Genomic DNA, 20,950 nt, shown 5'->3' on the forward strand with positions numbered 1-20,950 from the left:
AAGGTCGCTTGACAGTGACTTGCTTACCGCTCCTCTTGGGGGCAGCCCACAGGCCACTACCTGTAGTTAAAAAGACTGCCTGATGGAAGTAGCTTGTCACCAGCAAATGAAAGCATGGATTGAAACATCTGAGAAAGAAGTAGGCTTTGGAGGACGATATCCCAGATTTGTGTGTGTTGACCGAATATTTACGAGTGCTGCACCCTAGCATTTCTCTGTCCCTGTGGAGTTACCCTGTACTTCAGGAAAAAATGGTTTTCTTTTTTATTAGTTGTATTAAAACAGAGTTTAACCTAATATCACTGACTAAATATTACGATGAGCCTATTTTTGTTCCCAGAAACATGGAATAATCCTAAATTCAGAAATAGCTACCAATGGAGAGACTTCTGACACTCTCAATAATGTTGGATACCAAGGTCCTACCAAGATGACGAAAGAAGAGTTAAATGCCCTCAAGTCGACAGGGGATGGGACCCTAGGTAAGTATTTACTTTCCTTTGGCTCCTCACGCCTTTCCACTCAGCATTGGTTCACCCTCCATGCACTGCTGGGGTAGGAACCACCGTCACTGATGGTCACCAGCATGCCATTTGTTTCATCACTTCATGGTAATTTCCTTGCCACCCGGTGTGGTCACCCACGTGTTGTCTGGCATGCATCTCTGTGTAGTGCACCATCAATGGCTCAAGTGTACCTTTTCTTTTGCTGCTCAAAGCTACCAAGCAAGACTGTGAAGGCAAAAGGAAAATAGTCTCAAAATTAAGTAACAATGTGGAGAGTACTATTTGGTTTTCCTCAGACACATATATATCTGTACCTATAAAGTGTGGCTTTTTAAACCGATTCTATGACAGAATTATCAAAAGATCAGAATAGTTGAGGCTGTCAAGTCAGTTGGCCATATTTGCAAGCCAACATCGACATCCTGGGCAGCATTCAGCGTTTTGAGGGTACGGGGTGCCTGTGGACAGCAGGTCCGTCTGTGTTGCCATTTTCAAGCCACCACTCGAGGTGGGCAGGTGGCCGTGGTAGAGGGTGTGGCAGTGCTGAGAGTCTGAGTATGCCCACCTTTGTCAGAGGGGATCCTCCTTTGTATGCCACATGTTTGCTTCTGAAAGAATATAAAACTGGGGAATCCAGTAGATCAGAGGAATATTTCATACCATTTTCAATGATCTGATTTGTCATAATTTGTCATAAGAGTTGGCTTTGGGAGAAACCTTCAGATTCTGGCGTGCAGCCTGAAGTTGCAGCGTGCAAGTGAGGCCTCGTCTGTCACTGGTCACCCTCTGTGTTCCAGTGTTTTACAAAGAGGCTGGAATAAGGTCAGGGTCCATGACTTTTCATTTTAATTTAGAAGCTTTCATCTTGTTTCTTTTTATTTATGGAAATGTAGACACCTCCAGGCCCCATCTTCTCAGGCCTTACATTCCAGGGAGGTACCTCATTCATTATCTTTATGACTACTAAAGAAACACAGCTCTTTTCAATTGTGTAAAAAAAGTTGTGGCCAAGTGCAGTGGCTCACACTTCTAATCCCAGCGCTGCGGGTGGCCAAGGCTGGAGGGTCACTTAACACCAGGAACTCCAGGCCAGCCTGGCAACCTAGCAAGATTCCATCTCTAGATATGTATATAATATCTATATACCATTGTTGAAAAAAGATAAATTAATTAATTTCCATCATAACTTTATATGAGCTACCCGAACAGCTAGGAATCTGATTATGCTGCTCTTACTCAAATATACATTTTATAAATCTTTGATAACCATTGTGAAATGTTTTAAGAACCAGAAATGTCAGTTTTGAAAGTGGCCTTCAAATGACTTTTGATCACATATTCCTTCAGTAAAGAATTATAGGATCCAATATATATGTTTATTTTAAATCTATATATGTATACTATTTCATTAATATAAAATGTACGTTGTAAAATATATGCACAGATATGCAAAGAAGTTTTAGAGTAAGAATCTAAATAGAATTCCTAATATTTCTCCCATTTTCCCTGGGATATGGGCACCCCACCATGGAGATCACTGGGCTATAAAATTATCTAGCTTTGACTTTCAGTAACATAGTACTGTACCTAATCTGCTGGGGTTTTGTTTGGAGAATCCAAAAATTCCAAAAGAGTTTGATGTTCTTTAGATGTTGAATAATTTATCATTTAATTTAGTGATCATCTTGATCTTGAACATTTGCCTCCTGCTGGTCCTCTCTCCCTAGTCCCTTAGGGAATGGAGCAGAGGTATCAGGGCATGGACACAGGGTGTTTTCTCAGGAAAACAATGGTTGAGTGGCAGAAGATAGATTTCTTTTCATATGAGCTATTTCAAAACATCTTCCTTGAGATTGACCTTGAGGCTGCATTTCTAAAAGTGCCCTGAATATTCTTTTAAAAATTTACTTGAAAGCTGCTCTTAGGGCTGTGTGACATGCAGTGCAGTTTGGCAGCTGCAAAAGTACAAGTTGTCAAGTTGTGCATTGAGAAGTGAGAGTGGGGAATTGAACCTTCAGTCCGTTCCTAAACCCATCATTGTCGATTGTTTGGCTGCCTGATCCAGAGTTCTTTTGTTGAAACTTAACTTCACCTTTAAGAATCTGTCCACACAAGATGGCACCAGCAGCCACTCTGGCCTTTGATGTGGTGGCAGTGGCCCTCACTGACCCAAAATTTACTAATGCGACTGCTGCTTTGCCGCACAGAACTGGCAAAGGCTTGTTTCTCATGACTCTGATGATTCTCTCTTTAGGAATAGGGGTGGGTGGGATTTAGAACATGTGTTTACATTCTAATGTAAATTATGTGGCCACCACATCATGGGGTCCCTTCAATTTTCTCAATGGTCTTTTAGGAAGAGCCAGTGAAGTGGAGGTGAAAAATGAAATCGTGGCGAATGTGGGGAAAAGAGAAATCTTGCACAATACTGAGAAAGAACAACACACAGAGGACACAGTGAAGGACTGTGTGGACATAGAGGTATTCCCTGCTGGTGAGAATACCGAGAACCAGAAATCCTCTGAAGACACTGCCCCATTCCTAGGAAGCTTAGCAGGTGCTACCTATGAGGAACAGGTTCAAAGCCAAATTCTTGAGAGCACTTCTCTCCCTGAAAGCACAGTACAGGTTGAGTCAAATGAGGTCATGGGTGCACCAGATGACAGGACCAGAACTCCCCTTGAGCCATCCAACTGTTGGAGTGACTTAGATGATGGGAGCCACACAGAGGATGTGGGAGAGGCAGCAGTGACTCAGGTTGGAGAGCAGGCAGGCACAGTGGCCTCGTGTCCTTTAGGGCATAGTGATGACACAGTTTATCATGATGACAAATGTATGGTAGAGGTCCCCCAAGAGTTAGAGACAAGCACAGGGCATAGTTTAGAGAAAGAATTCACCAACCAGGAAGCAGCTGAGCCCAAGGAGGTTCCAGTGCAAAGTACAGAAGTAGGTGGGGATCACAACGAAGAAGAGGGTGAAGAAACAGGATTAAGGGATGAGAAACCAATCAAGACAGAAGTTCCTGGTTCTCCAGCAGGAGCTGAGGGCAATGGTCAGGAAGCGACAGGTCCAAGTACGGTAGACACTCAAAATGAACCCTTAGATATGAAAGAGCCTGATGAAGAAAAGAATGACCAACAGGGAGAGGCAATGGACTCATCGCAGAAGAAGACAAAGAACAAGAAAAAGAAAAACAAGAAGAAAAAATCCCCAGTACCCGTAGAAACCCTTAAAGATGTTAAAAAAGAGTTAACATATCAGAACACAGATTTAAGTGAAATTAAGGAAGAAGAGCAGGTAAAGTCTACTGACAGAAAGTCAGCAGTGGAAGCCCAAAACGAGGTGACTGAAAATCCAAAACAGAAAATTGCACCAGAAAGCAGTGAAAATGTTGATTGTCCGGAGAATCCTAAAATTAAGTTGGATGGAAAACTTGACCAAGAAAGCAATGATGTACAAACAGCAGCTGAGGAGGTACTAGCTGATGGAGACACATTAGATTTTGAGGATGACACAGTTCAATCGTCAGGCCCGAGGGCTGGTGGTGAAGAATTAGATGAAGGTGTTGCAAAAGATAATGCTAAAATAGATGGTGCCACTCAAAGCAGTCCTGCAGAACCAAAGAGCGAAGACGCAGGTCGCTGCACCCTGCCGGAACATGAAAGTCCCTCACAGGACATTAGTGATGCCTGTGAAACAGAAAGTACAGAGAGGTGTGAGATGTCAGAACATCCAAGTCAGACCGTCAGGAAAGCTTTAGACAGCAGTAGCCTAGAAAACGATGACTTGTCAGCACCAGGAGGAGAGCCAGGGGACTTCAATCCAGAAAGCAGAGAAGATACCAGAGGAGGCAAAAGCAAAGAAGACTGTACCATGTCCTAAGCTGAGGCAGGCGGCAGGCGTGGTGCACAGGAAGTGTCAGTGTGAAGGGGTCTTTTCTCTCCACTGCCAATGTAAGTAGAATGTTCTAAATTCATAGAGAGGCACTGTATGACAATCATCAGGTGATCTACTGCTTTAAGTTATAGACTGTTACTTGTAGATTTCCATGTAATCATTGAGGTTGTCACCCAGATTAGAAAGATATTTGTTATCAGTGTACGTTCTAATTGAGAGCATTCCAGTAGTATCAAACAATAATGTCTACTGTTTATAGTCCACTTCATAAAAATAGAAGCATTTACTATTTGCCTTAGGCTGATAGGGATGTGGGTTTTCTTGACCAAATATATCAGCATCTAATTGAAATGACCAAATAGCATTCTTAGACTTCTGTATTATGAATATAATTGATATTTAAATTAATGTCTTGTTCACATATGTGTACTTTCATATTTGATTTTAAAATGTACATTATAACCTGTATGGTATTTTATTTAAAGGAGATAAACAGCCAAATAGCAAATAGGTCACTGAATGATAAGATTTGCACCTTAGAACAATAATCATTTTAAGGATAACAAGTAAATGTCTGAAAGCACGAGGGGCTTTATTTGCCTTCACCTCATATAAGTCTTTGATCTTGAACTGATGCTTTTGGATCTCATTGTTGATATACCTGAATTTACTTTGTAAGAGATTTTAACTTCACTTCATGCTGATGATGTATCAAATTCATTTTATAGAAAGATTTAAAGTTTTTTTCTGGAAGTGATATATGTCAAATTACATTTCCTACTGCAGTATTTGAGCAGAGACAGTCATTTTTTAAATGTTTTTGGCCGGGCGTGGTGGCTCATGCCTGTAATCTCAGCACGTTGGGAGGCCAAGGCAGGTGGATCACCTGAGGTCAGGAGTTCGAGGCCAGCCTGGCCAACATGGTGAAACCCTGTCTCTACTAAAAATACAAAAAATTGGCCGGGCGTGGTGGTGGGCTCCTGTAATCCCAGCCACTCCAGAGGCTGAGGCAGGAGAATCGCTTGAACCTGCGAGGCAGAGATTGCAGTGAGCCAGGATCAAGCCATTGTACTCCAGCCTGGACAACAAGAGCGAAACTCTGTCTAGAAAAAAAAAAAAAAAAAAAACACACACACACACACACAAAACAATGTTTTCACACCTGTAAACCTAGCACATTGGGAAGCCAAGGTGAGAGGATTGCTTGAGGCCAGGAGTTCAAGGCTGCAGTGAGCTATGATTGTACCACTGTACTCTAGCCTGGGAGACAGAGTGAGACCCTGTCTCTAAAAAAAAAAAAATTTTGAACCTTAAAATACTTTGTTTGAATTTCTAATCATCATTCAAAAGAGCAGTAAAAAGTGGTTACTTGTTCTTCTACAAGCTACTAATTAGACGGTAGTAGGATATTTTAAAGGGCTGAATCACTTTTGGTATTTTGGTATAAATATTTTCATTTGTTATGTCCCAGTATATTCTTATTGGAAAATTCTTGTTTTGATCTGCCTGAAGAAAATATCTGTTTTCTATATAAAGAAACATTTAAAAAATAATTGTAAAGTTAGATTTAAAATTGTAAAATATAAAATCACAAAGGAATGTACCTTATGAATGTTGTTGACATTTTATGAAATTATGTGGATTCATATTACTGTTACAAGATAGAATTGAATGCAAAAAGACCAAAACCTCAATAAAATTTGAGGAAAACGTAAGTGTTATTATGTAATTGAAATAAAAACATTTTATAATTGTACAAGCCTGTGGTTCCACTCTTTGGGCTGCTTGAAGTCTGAGTCCGACTACTGTTGTATGTAATACCACCTTTCCAGTAATATCTGCTTGGGGGTTGCTGATTCCTATTGGGGTTCTGTGGAAGACCCACGCCTGATGCCCTTCCTTAGTAAGGAATGCACTTCCCTCCTGGCATCGAGCCTGGGGCTGGCATGGGCATTACTGGGAGACTTGAGGCGATTGTCCCGTGCCATCTCCTGTGATCTGTGGTTCTGATGTGCAGCCTCAGTTGAAAACAGTCTTCATCTGTTGCTGTGCTTAAATGTGGCAATACTTAGAATGTTTTGAAGAGTAGGATGAAAACAGCAAAAACCTTGACTGTTTCTGCTCAAGTGTCCTGAAGTAGAGGATGGTGGGGATGATAAATGCTTGCTAGGAAATAAGTCCAGGGGCTCTATAGCACTTCGCAGGGTTTTAGTTTATGTCTCTAAGTTTAGCAAAGCTGCATTCATATTGGAATGCATACTGGAAACAGCTCTCATTCCTGCCTTTAAAGGGCTCTTGGAAAGCAGTTTGACAACCAAGGTCACTAAATGGTAAGATCATCAAGCCATTTTGAGTTCTTTCTTATGTTATTCACCAGCACCCTGCAGGACGTTGGGCACACGTCACGTCCCTCAGCTCAGCCATCCAGCCGTCTCAGTGATTCACCACTCATTTGTTTAATTAATAAACAGGTTTGATCACTTTGTACATGGAAGGCACTGTGCCAGTGAACAAGCAGTTGGACCCAGCCCTCCAGTAGGGAATGGACAGCTGAAAATCCATGAGCAAAAAAGAAGGAAAAAGAAAGAGTTCTGAGCAGCCAAACCATTTCTTGATGATTTCAGAGCCTTCCTTCTGAGCATCAGTTATCTGCTCTCCAGTGTAATGACTTTATAGCCAAGCACAGTAATTGATATTACTGTGAAGGCCCTTAACTTATCAAGAAATGGTTGAGGCCGGGCACATTGGCTCATGCCTATAATCCCAGCACTTTGGGAGGCCAAGGCAGGCGGATCACTTAAGCCCAGGAGTTCAAGCCCAGCCTGGGCAACATGATGAAAGCCCATCTCTACAAAAAAAAATACAAACAATTAGCCAGGCATGGTGGCATGTGCATGTAGTCCCATGTAGTCCCAGCTACTTAGGAGGCAGAAACACCTGAGCCTGGGAGGTCGAGGCTGCAGTGAATTGTGCTCACACCACTGCACTCCAGCCTGGGCGATGGAGTGAAACCCTGTCTCAAAAAAAAGAAAGAAAAGAAAAAGAAAGTTGACTTAGCTATACTCCATATAAGAAGGTATAGAAATATATAGGGCAATTTAGAAAGATTATAGCGTCAAAAGATTCAAACCCAGAAAAGAATCGAAAGGTTGCCTGCCAGCCATATCCCCAGATGAACCTAGACCACTGGGGTTTCACCATCATACAGAATAGAGAAAAACATTGCTTACTGACACCTGAAATCAAAAAGCTTGGATATTTTTCAGTCCCAAACCAGAACATAGCTACCGTATATAAATGTAAATCTTCCCTCAAAAGTATAATTAAGTATAATTATGGGTGTATGTCAAAAATACAGAGGAAGATGGATTTTTACTTATAGGTTGTTATACAAAGGTTGGACAGCAATCAAGTTTTTAAACAGTTTTCAAGAATGTATGACCTTAAAAGAAATATATGACCTTGATCACTTTCCATCATTTTTAATATTTGCGATTAACAGGAGACCTAATGACCTGAACACTTAAGTTTCCACTATCACTAGGACCCTGAATGCTAATTCTGGGGAGTTTAGATGGTTTGGGGTTCCTGTTTTCTATTGATAGACTCCCTTTCTGGGAGACCACCCCCCAACCCTGTACAGCATACCACCCATGGCCACCAGCCAAGGGAACACAACAGTAAGATTTGTTCTAAACGTCTGGGCCCCTAAGGGAAAGGGAGGGGTGTTTGTGTGTGCATGTATTGCGTTCAGAATATGTACTTGTTCAGTGTGATAGTCATACGTGGAGAAAACTTTGTCTTTCAAGAGGAAAATCCTTTTATTCTCTTTGTCCCTATCTACTGCCTGTCTTAAATATTTTTCAACATGTGAATGGCTGCTGGCTGATACAGGGAAAAAATTCCCAACTATACAGACACTATAAGTCTACCGGTGATGTGCCACTATTTATTCAACAATATAGACTTGGTGGTTTTTAACGCTATGAAAACTAGTACTCTTTATTGTCTTCATGTGAAATTATTTTGCTTCATTTCTTTTTCTGTTTTCTTCAAACTCTTTCGTTCTTGTTTTCTTGTCCAAGTCTCCTTTAAAATTTCTCTTCCTTAAAAGTTTCTTCTCTATTTATAATGTTCTCACTATACAACTAAATGTCAGATTACCTATATCAATTTTGCTTGCACTCTTATTACATTTTAACACTTATTTTCTAGTGCTTATCTAGAATATTTGAAGTTTTCTAGAAGAAAACAATAACAATTGTACAATAGATACTTGAGCTTCAAGATCACATTCTGATGTATTCAGTGTTTCTTATGATGCCTGTAGTTTTTGTATGTAGGAGTATTAAAACATGTAAGAAAATGAAAAGTGATATTGGGCAAAAGAATCAGGTTTATAACTGCAAAAATGTTTTGTTTCGATGTTGGGTGGGTTATGGTGGGGAGCGAGTAAAACATCTGTCAGAAGTAATTTGACTGTAAATTAAAATAGAACTCAAAAGATGATAAATTTAATTTATATTGTGCTTAACATTATCTGGTGTTCTACTGTGCCTTTCAAAACAACAACTTAGGATCTTTAGAAAACATAATTAGAGGAAAATGTAATTTGGATTAGCATATGGCTAGATGATTTTTTAAATGAAAATGAAGATGCATTTTATATGAATTTTTTCTTTTCACATGGCTAATCAAGGTTAGTTTTTCATTCTATGAAGAATCTGGAGGTAGGCCGCATGAGAGCAGTGTCCTAGTGGGCTAAGAGCTTTGAGTCAGGGTCTGACTCAGAGGTGTGAGTTTAGATCTGGAAAAACAGTGGGTGCAGTGTTTAGGGGAGTGTTCCTGCGGCTGGGCTGCAAGGCCTTAAGAAACTTGCTTAGTGGTTCTGGGCCTTTGAGAGCCTCATCTATAGAAGGAGGCTATAATGAAGCCCACCCATAGGGCTTCTGGGGCTGAAACGAGCTAATGAAAAGCTACTAGAACTGTACCTGTGTCAGAGTGAGTGCGCAGCATACGTTACCATCACTGTCATCACTCCAGCATTCTGATTGTGCCTTTAAACTAGTGTGGGATTTTGCCCAAACCTCTAAACCCTCCCCAAGCCGAGGTCTCCCCCACAGTCTGAAGGCTGTAATACTTGACACTCAAGAGAGATGTTTGGGGAATTTATAGACACTTAACATTTATGCATCCTTATATATCAGGGGCGGGAGGAATTACAGACACTTAAACCATTACTGCCTTCTTCCTCAAAAGAATAACAGCTTTGATAACTGGCTTAGCAGAGGTGTTAGTGGACTTAGGGTTGTAAACAGATAGTCACAGCACTGACATTGATGCGTCTATGAGGGAAATTAGAAAGATAAATACATCTGGGATGTAAACTCAGAAAGGCGAGTCTGTTCAAAATGTTGGTGCTATTGAATTGTGATTCTCGGTGTTTGTACATTGCTAATAATGTTAAACCATGAAGCCTGTGAGATCTTGTGTTGCAGCGTGGTTTGGCCCTAGCGTTCTTGCATGCTAACCTAAGGTAGAAGATTAGCAGCCTGTTTGCATGCAGCCGGATGCTGCCCCTGACGTGAAGCATGTTCTGGGAGGTTGACCCAACCTCCTTTGGCTGTGGCCTCATTCACCCCGTCCTGTCTGTGGCCTCATTCACCGTGGTACGTGTATAACTACTTCCATCATTCATTTCACTAACCTGAACGATCATTCTTCAGTTTAGCAATGTGCAGAAAGGCGTGGCACGCGGATTCACCTAAACCTGTGTCTTTCTGATTTCTTTAGATATTAGGTTGAAAAAGCTGGTTGATGAACGGGAATGCTTATTGGAACAGGTAACAATCTTTTTATTACTTTACCGATTCATGAACAGGGCATCTGAAACCACCTGCCCATCCTTCCTTCTTGCTTACTCAGAAAACCCCTAAGTTAATCATGCCTGAAAGTCATTATCAAGCCAACTGGTGCTCTTAAAATTGTTATCCAAATAGAACATCAAAGTTGATATTTTCATCCAAAGAGAGTATCCTGAGTCATATGAGGTTTAATAAGGATGTCTCAAAGACCCAAAGCTGTGGAACTGGGTTTGGTACATTTTACTGAATTGCTGCTTAAAATAAATATAAATGTTGATCATTAATAATATTAATGATTAACCATTGAGAAACAAGAGCATTACTGAGTCATTCCAAATAGCACTTCTCTTGTCCATATGGGTTGTTTGTCCATAAAAGTCAGTTTTGTACTCTTGGTGATCAGCACCCCTCTCTCACAGGTATTTCTTTGCTACAGCTAGACAGAGTTGTTTTAACCATGTTTATCTTCATTGCTCTCTTCTACCTCAAGACATAGCAGGCCGGGTGCGGTGGCTCACACCTGTAATCGTAGCACTTTGGGAGGCCGAGGCGGGCGGATCACTTGAGGTCAGGAGTTCAAGAGCAGTCTGCCAACATGGTGAAACCCCGTCTCTACTAAAAATACAAAAATTAGCTGGGTGTGGTGGTGGGTGCCCGTAATCCCAGCTACTGGGGAGGCTGAGGCAGGTGAATCGCTTGAACCCGGGAAGCAGAGGTTGCAGTGAGCCGAGATCGCACCACTGCACTCCAGCCTGGGTGACAGGGCAAGACTCCATCTCAAAAACAAAGAAACACTGAACAGTTATCCTATTTGATCTTTTTATATGCAGGATAGTGATTAAATCGCTCTACAACCACTTTCCTCTAATTTCTCCTCATAAGCCTAATCGAATGTATTTGCCTTACTTTCTACCATTCTGTTGAAGATTCTCCGAAAATTGGAGAAAGCACTAAATATGGTAGAAAGATTCTCTTGAAGTTCCTGTGATCTTTTGGAACTATGCATTCATGAGTTCTATCCTTACTTCCTTAAAGCAGCATGCACTTTTGGTTTGTTGTTAATCAGGGGTCTTCTGTGCTTGGTGTGTGGGGTAGGAAGGCAGGTGATCACCTGCAACAATTCTTCATAGATTGGAAGTTAAACATGAAAAGCCCCCGGAGACCCCACCAACTAGATGCCAGAAAGTTCTGCAGTCATTGACTGTTAACTGCAATTCCAATTATACGGTCAGCCCTCCATATCCATGGGTTCCATGTCCGTGGATTCAACCAACATGGATTGAAATATTCAAAAAAAAAAAAAACACATAACTTCCACAAAGTTCCAAGAAAGCATAGCTTGAATTTGCCCTGCACGGAGTCCTGCACTGAATCCACATGAATGAATTGAGTTGTAGGCGTTGTGTTGGGTATTAAAAGGAATCTAGAGGTGATTTAAAGTGTACAGGAGGATGCAGGTAGGTTTCTGCAAATACTGCACCATTTTATATCAGGGACTTGAGCATCCACAGATTTTGATGTCTGAGGGGTCCTGGAACCAATCCCCCCTCCCCAGATACCGAGGGACGACTGGACATGTTTCTGTCTTGCTTAGGGAGGGGAAAGCTAGCTAAAGACCAACTCCCTGAAAGCTGGCAAACCGCCTCTGAACACACCTGCAGCTTGTCTGAATGCTGAGAAAGCACTCGACTTTTGGGGGACTTAATTACAATATATCGGAGCCCAGAAGGCTCCAAGTGGCCCTTTCTGGTTTCTTAGTAAATAAAGAGAAAGTGAATAGCACGGTGACTTACTGAGTCTTAAACATTGCACGTATTTCATGTACAGTCTCCTCCTGAGTCCTAGAAGAATTTCACTTTAGAAATGACTTTTCTCCCAGAGTTACAGTGTAATTCATTTTTCATTCATTGTACATTGAATTGTGTTTCTGAGAAGAGTACTGATGGACACAAAGTTCCTTCTGTCAATTGACATGCAGCTTCCTTTCTGATGGGCTCTAACTTCAGCTTTTCGGTCTCATTCAGAATAGAGAAATTAACGTATTTTACCGGCGGGTGTTTTCAGATTAAGAAACTCAAAGGGCAGCTGGAGGAGAGACAGAAGATTGGCAAACTAGACAATCTTCGATCTGAAGATGATGTGTTGGAAAACGGGACAGACGTGCATGTAATGGACCTACAAAGTAAATGTCAATTCTTGTGTAGAAGTAAATGCTTTCATATGTGCTGTTTTAGTATAACTGCGCTGGCAGAGAAAACTGTCACGGCAAAGAATGCCCTCATTCCCTCACATCCCCACAAAAGCCCTTGAAAATAAAAGCACAAGGATGGGTAGGTAGACAGAACAATGGTGTTTCTCTCTGAGCCTATGAAATAGAACAGGTGCCCAAAAACGCGCACCAAGATACCACCACATGTTGTGCTGATGGAAACCACATTTACTTTGCTGGATACAGCAATCTTTTGATCTGTTGATTGTGTGAAAAAAAATGAAAGGCTTTTTTTTATGCCAATAAACTAGAAACAGTCTTAAGGGAGATAAAATGACGCCCAGTCTCTCTCCCGCTTTTCCCTACCCCCCATCTCTTTGTCTTCTTCACTCGTAGGCACTCTCTTGCCTGAGGTCTCCTGCCCTAAGCACCGGGGCGGAAGGCACTTTCCCAGCCTGGGTTCATGGGGAGAGAGTGCCTTCTCCTACTCTCAGCTCTGGGAGGTTGTGGAGGCAAGGCCAGAACTAACAGATTTGCGAGATGATTACAAAGTAAGGGCTTGGTTCCCAGTAACTATTGTTTTAATATTTGAAAAGCCCAAGAGCTTAACAGATTTTCCTTCTCTTTCAACCTTTAGGGGATGCCAACAGACAGATCAGCGACCTCAAATTTAAACTTGCAAAATCTGAGCAAGAGATAACTGCATTAGAACAAAATGTACGTGTAAGCAACAACGGGCAGAACTGATGATTGACTGGAGTTTTACTTGCTAGAAATAGCCCTGAAAGGCTGAGGACCAAAAAAAGCCGAGATTTTTAGAACCAAAAAATGTCCTAAGAGGGATAAGTTAGGACAGCAGCCTTTCCATCCGTTTCTTACAGAGAGCAAGTAGGAAGGAAAGAATTCCTAGAATTTAAGTTGTTATAGTAGATACCAATCCTTTATCAACAGCAGTTAGTTGTAGAAAATAGCTAATGTGGCTTGGGAGTGTTTTAAAATTTTGTTCTTTAAAAATAATTTAGTTAATTGGCCAAGCGCGGTGGCTCACACCTGTAATCCCAGCACTTTGGGAGGCTGAGATGGGTGGATCACTGAAGGTCGAGAGTTCAAGACCAGCCTGGCCAACATAGTGAAACCCCGTCTCTACTAAAAATACAAAAATTAGCCGGGCATGGTGGCAGGTGCCTGTAATCTCAGCTACTCAGGAGGCTGAAGCAGGAAAATCGCTTGAACCAGGTGGCAGAGGTTGCAGTGAGCCGAGATCACGCCACTGCACTCCAGCCTGGGCAACAGAGCGAGACTCTGTCTCAAAAATAAACTAAAATAAATAAATAATGTAGCTAATTAAAAAAACACATCATACTGGGACGTCCCTCTTGCCTGGGCTTTTAGCCTTTCTCTTGCAGCGAGGCCAGCCCTCCCTGGTGTCTAGACATGGGGCACTCCTGCCTCTAGCACACTGGGCCCTGGGGCAATTTGTGTTCTAGCCAGAAAGAGAGAAAAAAAACAGGTACCGTTTCCCCCTCCATTGTGGGTATACTTGGCTGGAACTTTTTGGAATGTTTATAGAAACAAAAATGAGAACAGCACAGGTAGAGACGATGCGTGCTTCTGATTGCGGCAGAGTGAAGGTGTCCAGTAGGCCTTCGCTGCTGCTGTCTTTCATCTCAGAACCTTGGCTGGGGAATGCCATGCTGAAGCCACCTCCTTTCACTCCTCACCCTGTGCCTTCCTCCTCCCAACCCCACCACCCCAGGAGAGATTAGACTGGAGCTGAGGTCCTGGCGGAACCCGTCCCTTACCAGCACCATTCTGCCTGTTCCAACAGAACAGCCCCATGCAGCGGGAGAAGAAGCAGGCAGCAAGGTGCCAGCACTGCGGAAACCACCCTGGTGGACGGGGTCACGGGAAATGGGTCCCCATCATGTCAGCACAGGGTCACCCAGAAATAAGAACTAATAATAGCTTGCTCGGCTCAAACCCACACCATAGTCCAAAATGTTATAAGTATTTACATGGTGTATTCTCCCATTTTATTGAATCACACTCTTTGATCTCAAAGTAAAGAAGCTGAAGAAAGAAAACAGGCTTATCAATTTATACATATGGTTTTTTTCTACCTTTTAGGTAATAAGGTTAGAGAGTCAAGTATCACGTTACAAATCAGCGGCTGAAAATGCAGAAAAAATAGAAGATGAACTTAAGGCAGAAAAACGGAAACTCCAAAGAGAGGTAAATTTCCTAGGCAATTTCTAGAAAGAGAATGGCTGCAAGTATTTCTCTAGTGGGGACAGTACAGAGAGGATTTACTACTGTGACGTCTGCCCGGGGCTGGTCATTGTCAGATCATCCCACACCACTCTGCAGTGCTGGTGTCTTAATAAAGGGACGCATGGCTCAGCCAGTCAGCGCTTAGGGCCAGACCCTTGTTGGCATCAAGTAGCTCACCTGTCAGTTTTGAGCATCTCCTATAGGTCTTGTCCATAAACATCAAGGGAATGAGATAAAGGAGTAGCCAGGCCTCTTATGTTCCGAATATTTTTTGTGTCATGCAGAATTAGCCCAGGTAGAGGACCAGGAGCCCATGGGCCTGCTGTGGCCAAGAGCTGGGTGTGGCACCAGGGCCAGGCCACAGCTGTCTCAGGTCACCCTATGGAAAGTGCCCTTGAGAAGGCGAGCTGCTGTTACTTCACCTGCTGATCACACTCCCAAATTACCATGCTTGCCAATTAAAACACGTATTTTACCTTATTGAAGACACTTGGCAAAGTTGTTTGTTCAACAAATATTTACAGCATCTGTTGCATGCCGGGCATGGGTTCAGGTGCTGGAGATGCAGCTATGGCCTTAACGGACAGAAGGTCTCTGCCTCCACAGAGCCTACGCTCTGGAAGAGGGAGGCCAATAGAAGTGACCACAGGCAGGAGAGGGGCTGGGGTGCAGAATGGCCCAGGCTAGGACAGTTCTAGGTAGGTGGCCAAGGAAGACTTTCCTTCTTGTGGCATGTGAGGACAGGCCTGAACAGCCCAGGGAGTGAGCCAGGCAGAACTGGGAGAAAGCCTTCCGTGCAAAGGATCAGCACGTGCAGGGGAGCTGGGGGCAAGGCGCTGCCTTTGTCAAGGAACAGTCAGAGCGTTGAAGGCCAAGTGAGCAGGGGGTAAGGGGGTGGAGGGAGCAGTCAGAGCACCCCAGTCCGTGAGGCAGGGCCCTGGAGGCCATGGACAGGACTTGGGCTCCTCCTGTGCGTAAAGTGGGAGCTACTGCAGGGTTTTGAGCAAAGGAGTGGCTTATGTTGATTTATGTTTCAATAGGAACAGTCGGGCCGGGCGTGGTGGCTCACACCTGTAATCCCAGCACTTTGGGAGGCCAAGGTGAGCAAATCGCTTGAGCTCAGGAGTTCAAGACCAGCGTGGGCAACATAGTGAAACCCTGTCTTTACAGAAAGTGCAAAAAAACTAATTAGCCGGGTGTGGTGGCCTGTGCCTGTAGTCCCTACTTGGGAGGCTGAGGCAGGAGGATTGCTTGAGCCTGGGAGGTGAAGGCTGCTTTGACCCATGAGCGTGCCACTGCACTCCAGCCTGGGGCGACAGAGTGAGACCCTGTTTCATAAAAAAAAAAAGGAAAGAATCACTCCTTTTGTATTTAAACTGTAGGAAAGGGACTGTGGAGGAGAAACCAAAGATGCCATTTCTCTCCTCTTTATTTTATTTATTTTTATTTTATCTTATTTTATTTTATTTATTTATTTATTTATTCTTTTGAGACAGAGTCTGACTCTGTTGCCCAGGCTGGAGTGCAAGGGTGCCATCTCGGCTCACTGCAACCTCCACCTCCCAGGTTCAAGCCTCCCCCCTCAGCCTCTTGAGTAGCTGGGATTACAGGCACCCACCATCATGCCTGGCTAATTTTTGTGTTTTTGTAGAGATGGGGTTTGTCCATGTTGGCCAGGCTGGTCTTGAACTCCTGACCTCAGGTGATCCTCCTGCCTTGGCCTCCCAAAGTGCTGAGATTACAGGCATGAGCCACCACGCCCGGCCCATTTAACCTTCTAGCTTAATTTTGCTATCGTCAGAGAACATGGTCCCTGTTATACCTGGTCTTTGAGATTTGTCAATACTTGCTTAATGGCCTGATACATGATTCGCTTTTGTAAATGTCTCAAATGTGCTTAAGAAGAATGTGTAGTCTCTGATTTATGGATGCAAAATTCTGTATACTTCCACTGATCAAACTTGTGAAGTGTGCATTCAGATCTGATTTCTTTTGTCTGCTTAAATTCTCAGTAGCTGATAGAGATTTGTCAAGCTCTTCCAAAAGATGATGGTGGATTTGTCTCATTCTCCCTATTTCTCCTATACATGTTGAGGCTGTTGATACTAGGTGTTTAAAATTCTGATATCTTCTTGATGAGTTAAACCTTTTGTCATTTTGTAGTGACCCTTTTGGTCCCTGCTGCTGTTGACCTTGTTGGGTATTCACATGGCTGTATCAGCTTTCTTTTGGTTAGTGTTTGTCCACTTCTGATTTTTCCATCCCTTGGCTTCCAGTCTTCCCTGTGTTGTTATGCTTTAGCTGATCTCCTTTAGATGCATATAGCTAGGTGGCAGTGGTTCTTAATTGAATCTGAAATCTGCGTATCTTAATAGGGCCTTTAGTCCATTGTTATTGGTATATTTGGACTTGTTTTCACTATCTGACTGTGGATAACCATTTGTTCTTTTGTGTGTCATTTTTCTCTCTCCAAATTTAAATTTTATATTCAATTTCTGTTCTTTTCAGTGATCACACATGGGGTATTTTTATTTAACTTAAAAAAAATTAAAGTTGAACACTATCTTTACTCCCCTCCTATAAAATAGAAGGACTTTTGAGCACTTTAGCTTCACCCTCCTGCCTGACATGCACACCCTCACACATATGTGTATATGTGTATATGTATATGTATACATGTACCTCCACACATAAATACTTTTGACCTTCATAAATCCCACTTATCAGATAATACTATTGTTGTGTTGTTGTTGTTGTTGTTTTATATTGCCCATGTTTGTTTGACATAACTACATATTGGCCATTTTATATGTCTGTCCTGTTAGTGTCTCAGACTGTACTAGAATCATTTTCCTCCTCCCTGAAGTACATACTGTAGAAATTCTTTTAGAGCAGACTTCTTGGTGGTGAATTCACTGTTTTTGTTTATACATGTTTTTGTTTCATCCTTGTTCTTGGATAGTAGTATTCGGGGTCATGCAATTCTGTGTGGTGGTCATTTTCCTCAATGATTATAGCAATTATGCCACCATCTGCTGGCTGTTGAGAAAGCTGTTGTTTTAACGGTGGGTCCTTTGTAGGGGACCTTTTTTTTTCTTCTCTAGTTTCTTTCAGGGTCTGTTTGTGTTTGATTTTCTACAGTTTTACTGTTAGATGTAGTTTATTGGAATCTTTCTGCTTGAGATATATAGTGTTTCTCGGATCTGTGAAGTCTTTTTAAAAATTGATTTTGGAAAATATTTAACCATTAACTCCTTAAATAATTCCTCTTTTTTAGTCTCTCCACTTTCCCCTCTGGAACTCTAATCAGAGGATGTTAGAGATTCTCATTGTCTCCACATTTTTTAACCATCTGTCTTTCATATTTTCTATCTTCTTACCTCGCTCTGTTGGATAACGCCTAAAGTTTTTGCAAAGATTTTCCAGTTCACCTTTTTTTAAAAAAAGTATCTTCATTGTTGATAGTTTCTTGCTGCATGTTCATGTATGTCCTCTTTTTAAATTGTATTCTTATTCTTTAAATATTTCATGCACAGCTGTTTGGTTTTCTATATCTGACAATTGAAACATGCTCAGTCTTTGGGGGTCTAATTCTGTCATTTATTGCTTCTGTTGACTCTCACTCAAATGGTTTGTCACCTTAGTGTTTTGTGAGCTTATGCTTGATTTTAATTTGTAGGAATACTCCAGGCTTAACTTGTGGAAACTTCCTGCAAAAAGGGCTTGCTTTTGCCTCCACTGGTGAGGTGGGGGCGGGACTTCTGTCCCAGGACCCAAACAACCTTTCTTGAGTGTTTTGGGTCGAAAGCAGAGCCGTAGACCATGTTCTTGTGACCCCTCCAAAACCATGTTCTCCTAGCTTAGGGCACCCCCACTCTGCCCTGCTTCCTGTGGGTCCAGATGATGCCCTGCTAATGTGGCTTCTACAGCTCATCTTCTGCCTGACTGTCAGGCTCCATGGCCCTGGCTCCCAGGTGTGGCCGTCTTGGCCTCAGGCATTCCTGCCTTGGAATCTGGCTGCTAGGACCACCTTCTCCATGCAGTCCAGGCTCAGCTCTTGTTTGTGTTTGTTTACCTCATGCCTCACTTACCTTTTGTGAAACCATCAGGATCCCCACTGGGCGTGGTGGCTCACGCCTGTGATCCCAGCACTTTGGGAGGCCGAGGTGGGTAGATCACCTGAGGTCAGGAGTTCAAGACCAGCCTGACCAACATGTTGAAACCCCATCTCTACTAAAAAGACAAAAAATTAGCCGGGTGTGGTGGTGTGCACCTGTAGTCTCAGCTACTCAGGAGGCTGAGACAAGAGAATTGTTTGAACCCAGAAGGTGGAGGTTGCAGTGAGCCAAGATCACACCATTGTACTCTGGGCTGGGCAACAGAGTGAGACTTTGTCTCAAAAAAAAAAAAAAAAAAAGAGGCCAAGATGATGGCTCATGCCTGTAATCCCAGCACTTTGGGAGGCCAAGGTGGGCAGATCATGAGGTCAGGAGATCGAGACCATCCTGGCCAACATGGTGAAACCCCATCTCTACTAAAATACAAAAAATTAGCTGAGCGTGGTGGCGCACACCTGTAGTCCCGGGAGGCTGAGGCAGGGGAATCGCTTGAACTCTGGAGGCGGAGGTTGCAGTGAGCCAAGATCATGCCACTGCCCTCCAGCCTGGCAACACAGCAAGACTCTGTCTCAAAAAAAAAGAAAAGAAAACCATCGGGATCCCCAAGAGTGTCCCCTCTCTGGAGTCCAGTTGTTTCAGAGGAGGAAGGGCATCATGAGTGACCAGGGTCCAAGTTATCATTTTATTTTTCAGTAGGATTGGAATTTTGGTAGCACAGAACCCTGTTATGTTTGGAGGAAACAAGTTCCTCAAAGCTCACTGCCTTTCCTCTGTTCCCAGCTCCGCTCTGCATTGGATAAAACAGAAGAGCTCGAGGTGAGCAACGGCCACTTAGTGAAGCGTCTGGAAAAAATGAAAGCAAATCGTAGTGCACTCTTGTCCCAGCAGTAAATTCCAGCTCTGAAATTTACTGTCACTGGTTGGTGACTGGAGAGCATTGTTTCATAGGCTTTTCTCTGTCCTGTCTGGGAGCGCTGCTTCTTCCCCTGCCTTCTGAGAGACGAAGACTGTGGCGAGCTTGGCGCTTAGAGGCTCCCGTGCCATGGCTCACCCCAGGGAGCCCCAGCAGCCACCAGGTGCCTCTGTCTGCAGACCCCTGGCCCGAGCTGGGGCCAACGCTCAGAACCTGCAGGTACTTCATAAGCACACAGGGGCCTCGAGGGAGCTCTGTGTCTGACCGCACAGCAGCCTCTGAATGCCCCTGGAAATGATGATCAAAGTAAAGATTCAGTTGGGACTTGAGTTGTTTTTTTTTTTTTCATGTGTCTTGCTGAAGATTAAGGGGAAATGTTACAGTGTTGGGACTTCCTTTCATGGCAGAATCTACAATTTGAGCGACTTCAGTAGTATCTCTTAGTCTGCGCTTTTCATACACAAAACACTGTGGAACCACAAGCCATTACCAAGCAAAACTCTTTCACTGGAAACAAGGGGGCAGTCTAGAAGTAAAAGTGACCTTAAGAAGACTCTTTACAGGCAACAAATGAAGCTTTTCTAAGGGATTTTTGCATCAGTTCAGTCATAAGAATACTTTTTTCCAGGGTAATTAGGCAATAGCTTCACTGAAAATGACAGCTTTTCATTTGCATTATTTAATCCTTATATTTGGAATTGAAGTTGTTAACTTCTTTTAAAGAATGTACTATTAGAAAAATTAAAAATGAAATGTTGAGAGACTTCAGCAATGTGGTTCTAATTTTTTTCCACTGAGAAAGAAGATCTTTAATTTCATATTAATGGTTCTGTATATTTTGGGTCATATTTTTATTTTAAGAATATCAAGTCAATTCATTTTTCTTTCCCTATTTAAAAAAAAAAAAAGGTGTTTTCACAGAATAAGTGCACTTAAAAAGTGAAGTGAAGAAGGAGGTAACAGTAGAGATGATGGCGATATCATCAAGGACAAAAGTAAAAACGTTTAGCTACCTGCTGATTTTTAGTAACTGTTCATATATGTTGTATTTCAAATATGGCTGATGAAGCCAGTCAGCTTTTCAGGACATTAGCAAGTGGAAACCGAGTCAGTATCATCCAAAACCATATCTAGTCTTAACACATGGAGAATGCTGGAGTGAGGGTTGTGAG

The 20,950-nt window shown here is 42.6% G+C and overlaps 1 protein-coding gene across 50 annotated transcripts in view; it reads left to right on the forward strand.

Annotated features, from left to right (window-relative positions):
- The window catches only part of LRRFIP1 (LRR binding FLII interacting protein 1), a 158,274-nt gene extending 137,728 nt beyond the window's left edge, over positions 1-20,546 (forward strand). For 46 of the 50 annotated variants that reach the window (XM_063648130.1, XM_063648132.1, XM_063648134.1 and 43 more), the window contains 2 exons: positions 341-482; positions 2,863-6,159. In XM_063648130.1, the coding sequence (XP_063504200.1) occupies positions 341-482; positions 2,863-4,388 (1,668 nt within the window). In that variant the 3' untranslated portion in view covers positions 4,389-6,159. Of the gene's footprint in view, positions 1-340; positions 483-2,862; positions 6,160-10,196; positions 10,247-12,331; positions 12,450-13,113; positions 13,194-14,603; positions 14,709-19,645 lie in introns of those variants that run through there. The other 4 variants (XM_054477332.2, XM_054477336.2, XM_054477334.2 and 1 more) reach the window with 1 other exon arrangement.
- The last annotated feature ends 404 nt before the right edge of the window (positions 20,547-20,950 follow it).

This window comes from Pongo pygmaeus, chromosome 11, assembly GCF_028885625.2.
Source record: "Pongo pygmaeus isolate AG05252 chromosome 11, NHGRI_mPonPyg2-v2.0_pri, whole genome shotgun sequence".
Classification (NCBI taxonomy): domain Eukaryota; kingdom Metazoa; phylum Chordata; class Mammalia; order Primates; family Hominidae; genus Pongo; species Pongo pygmaeus.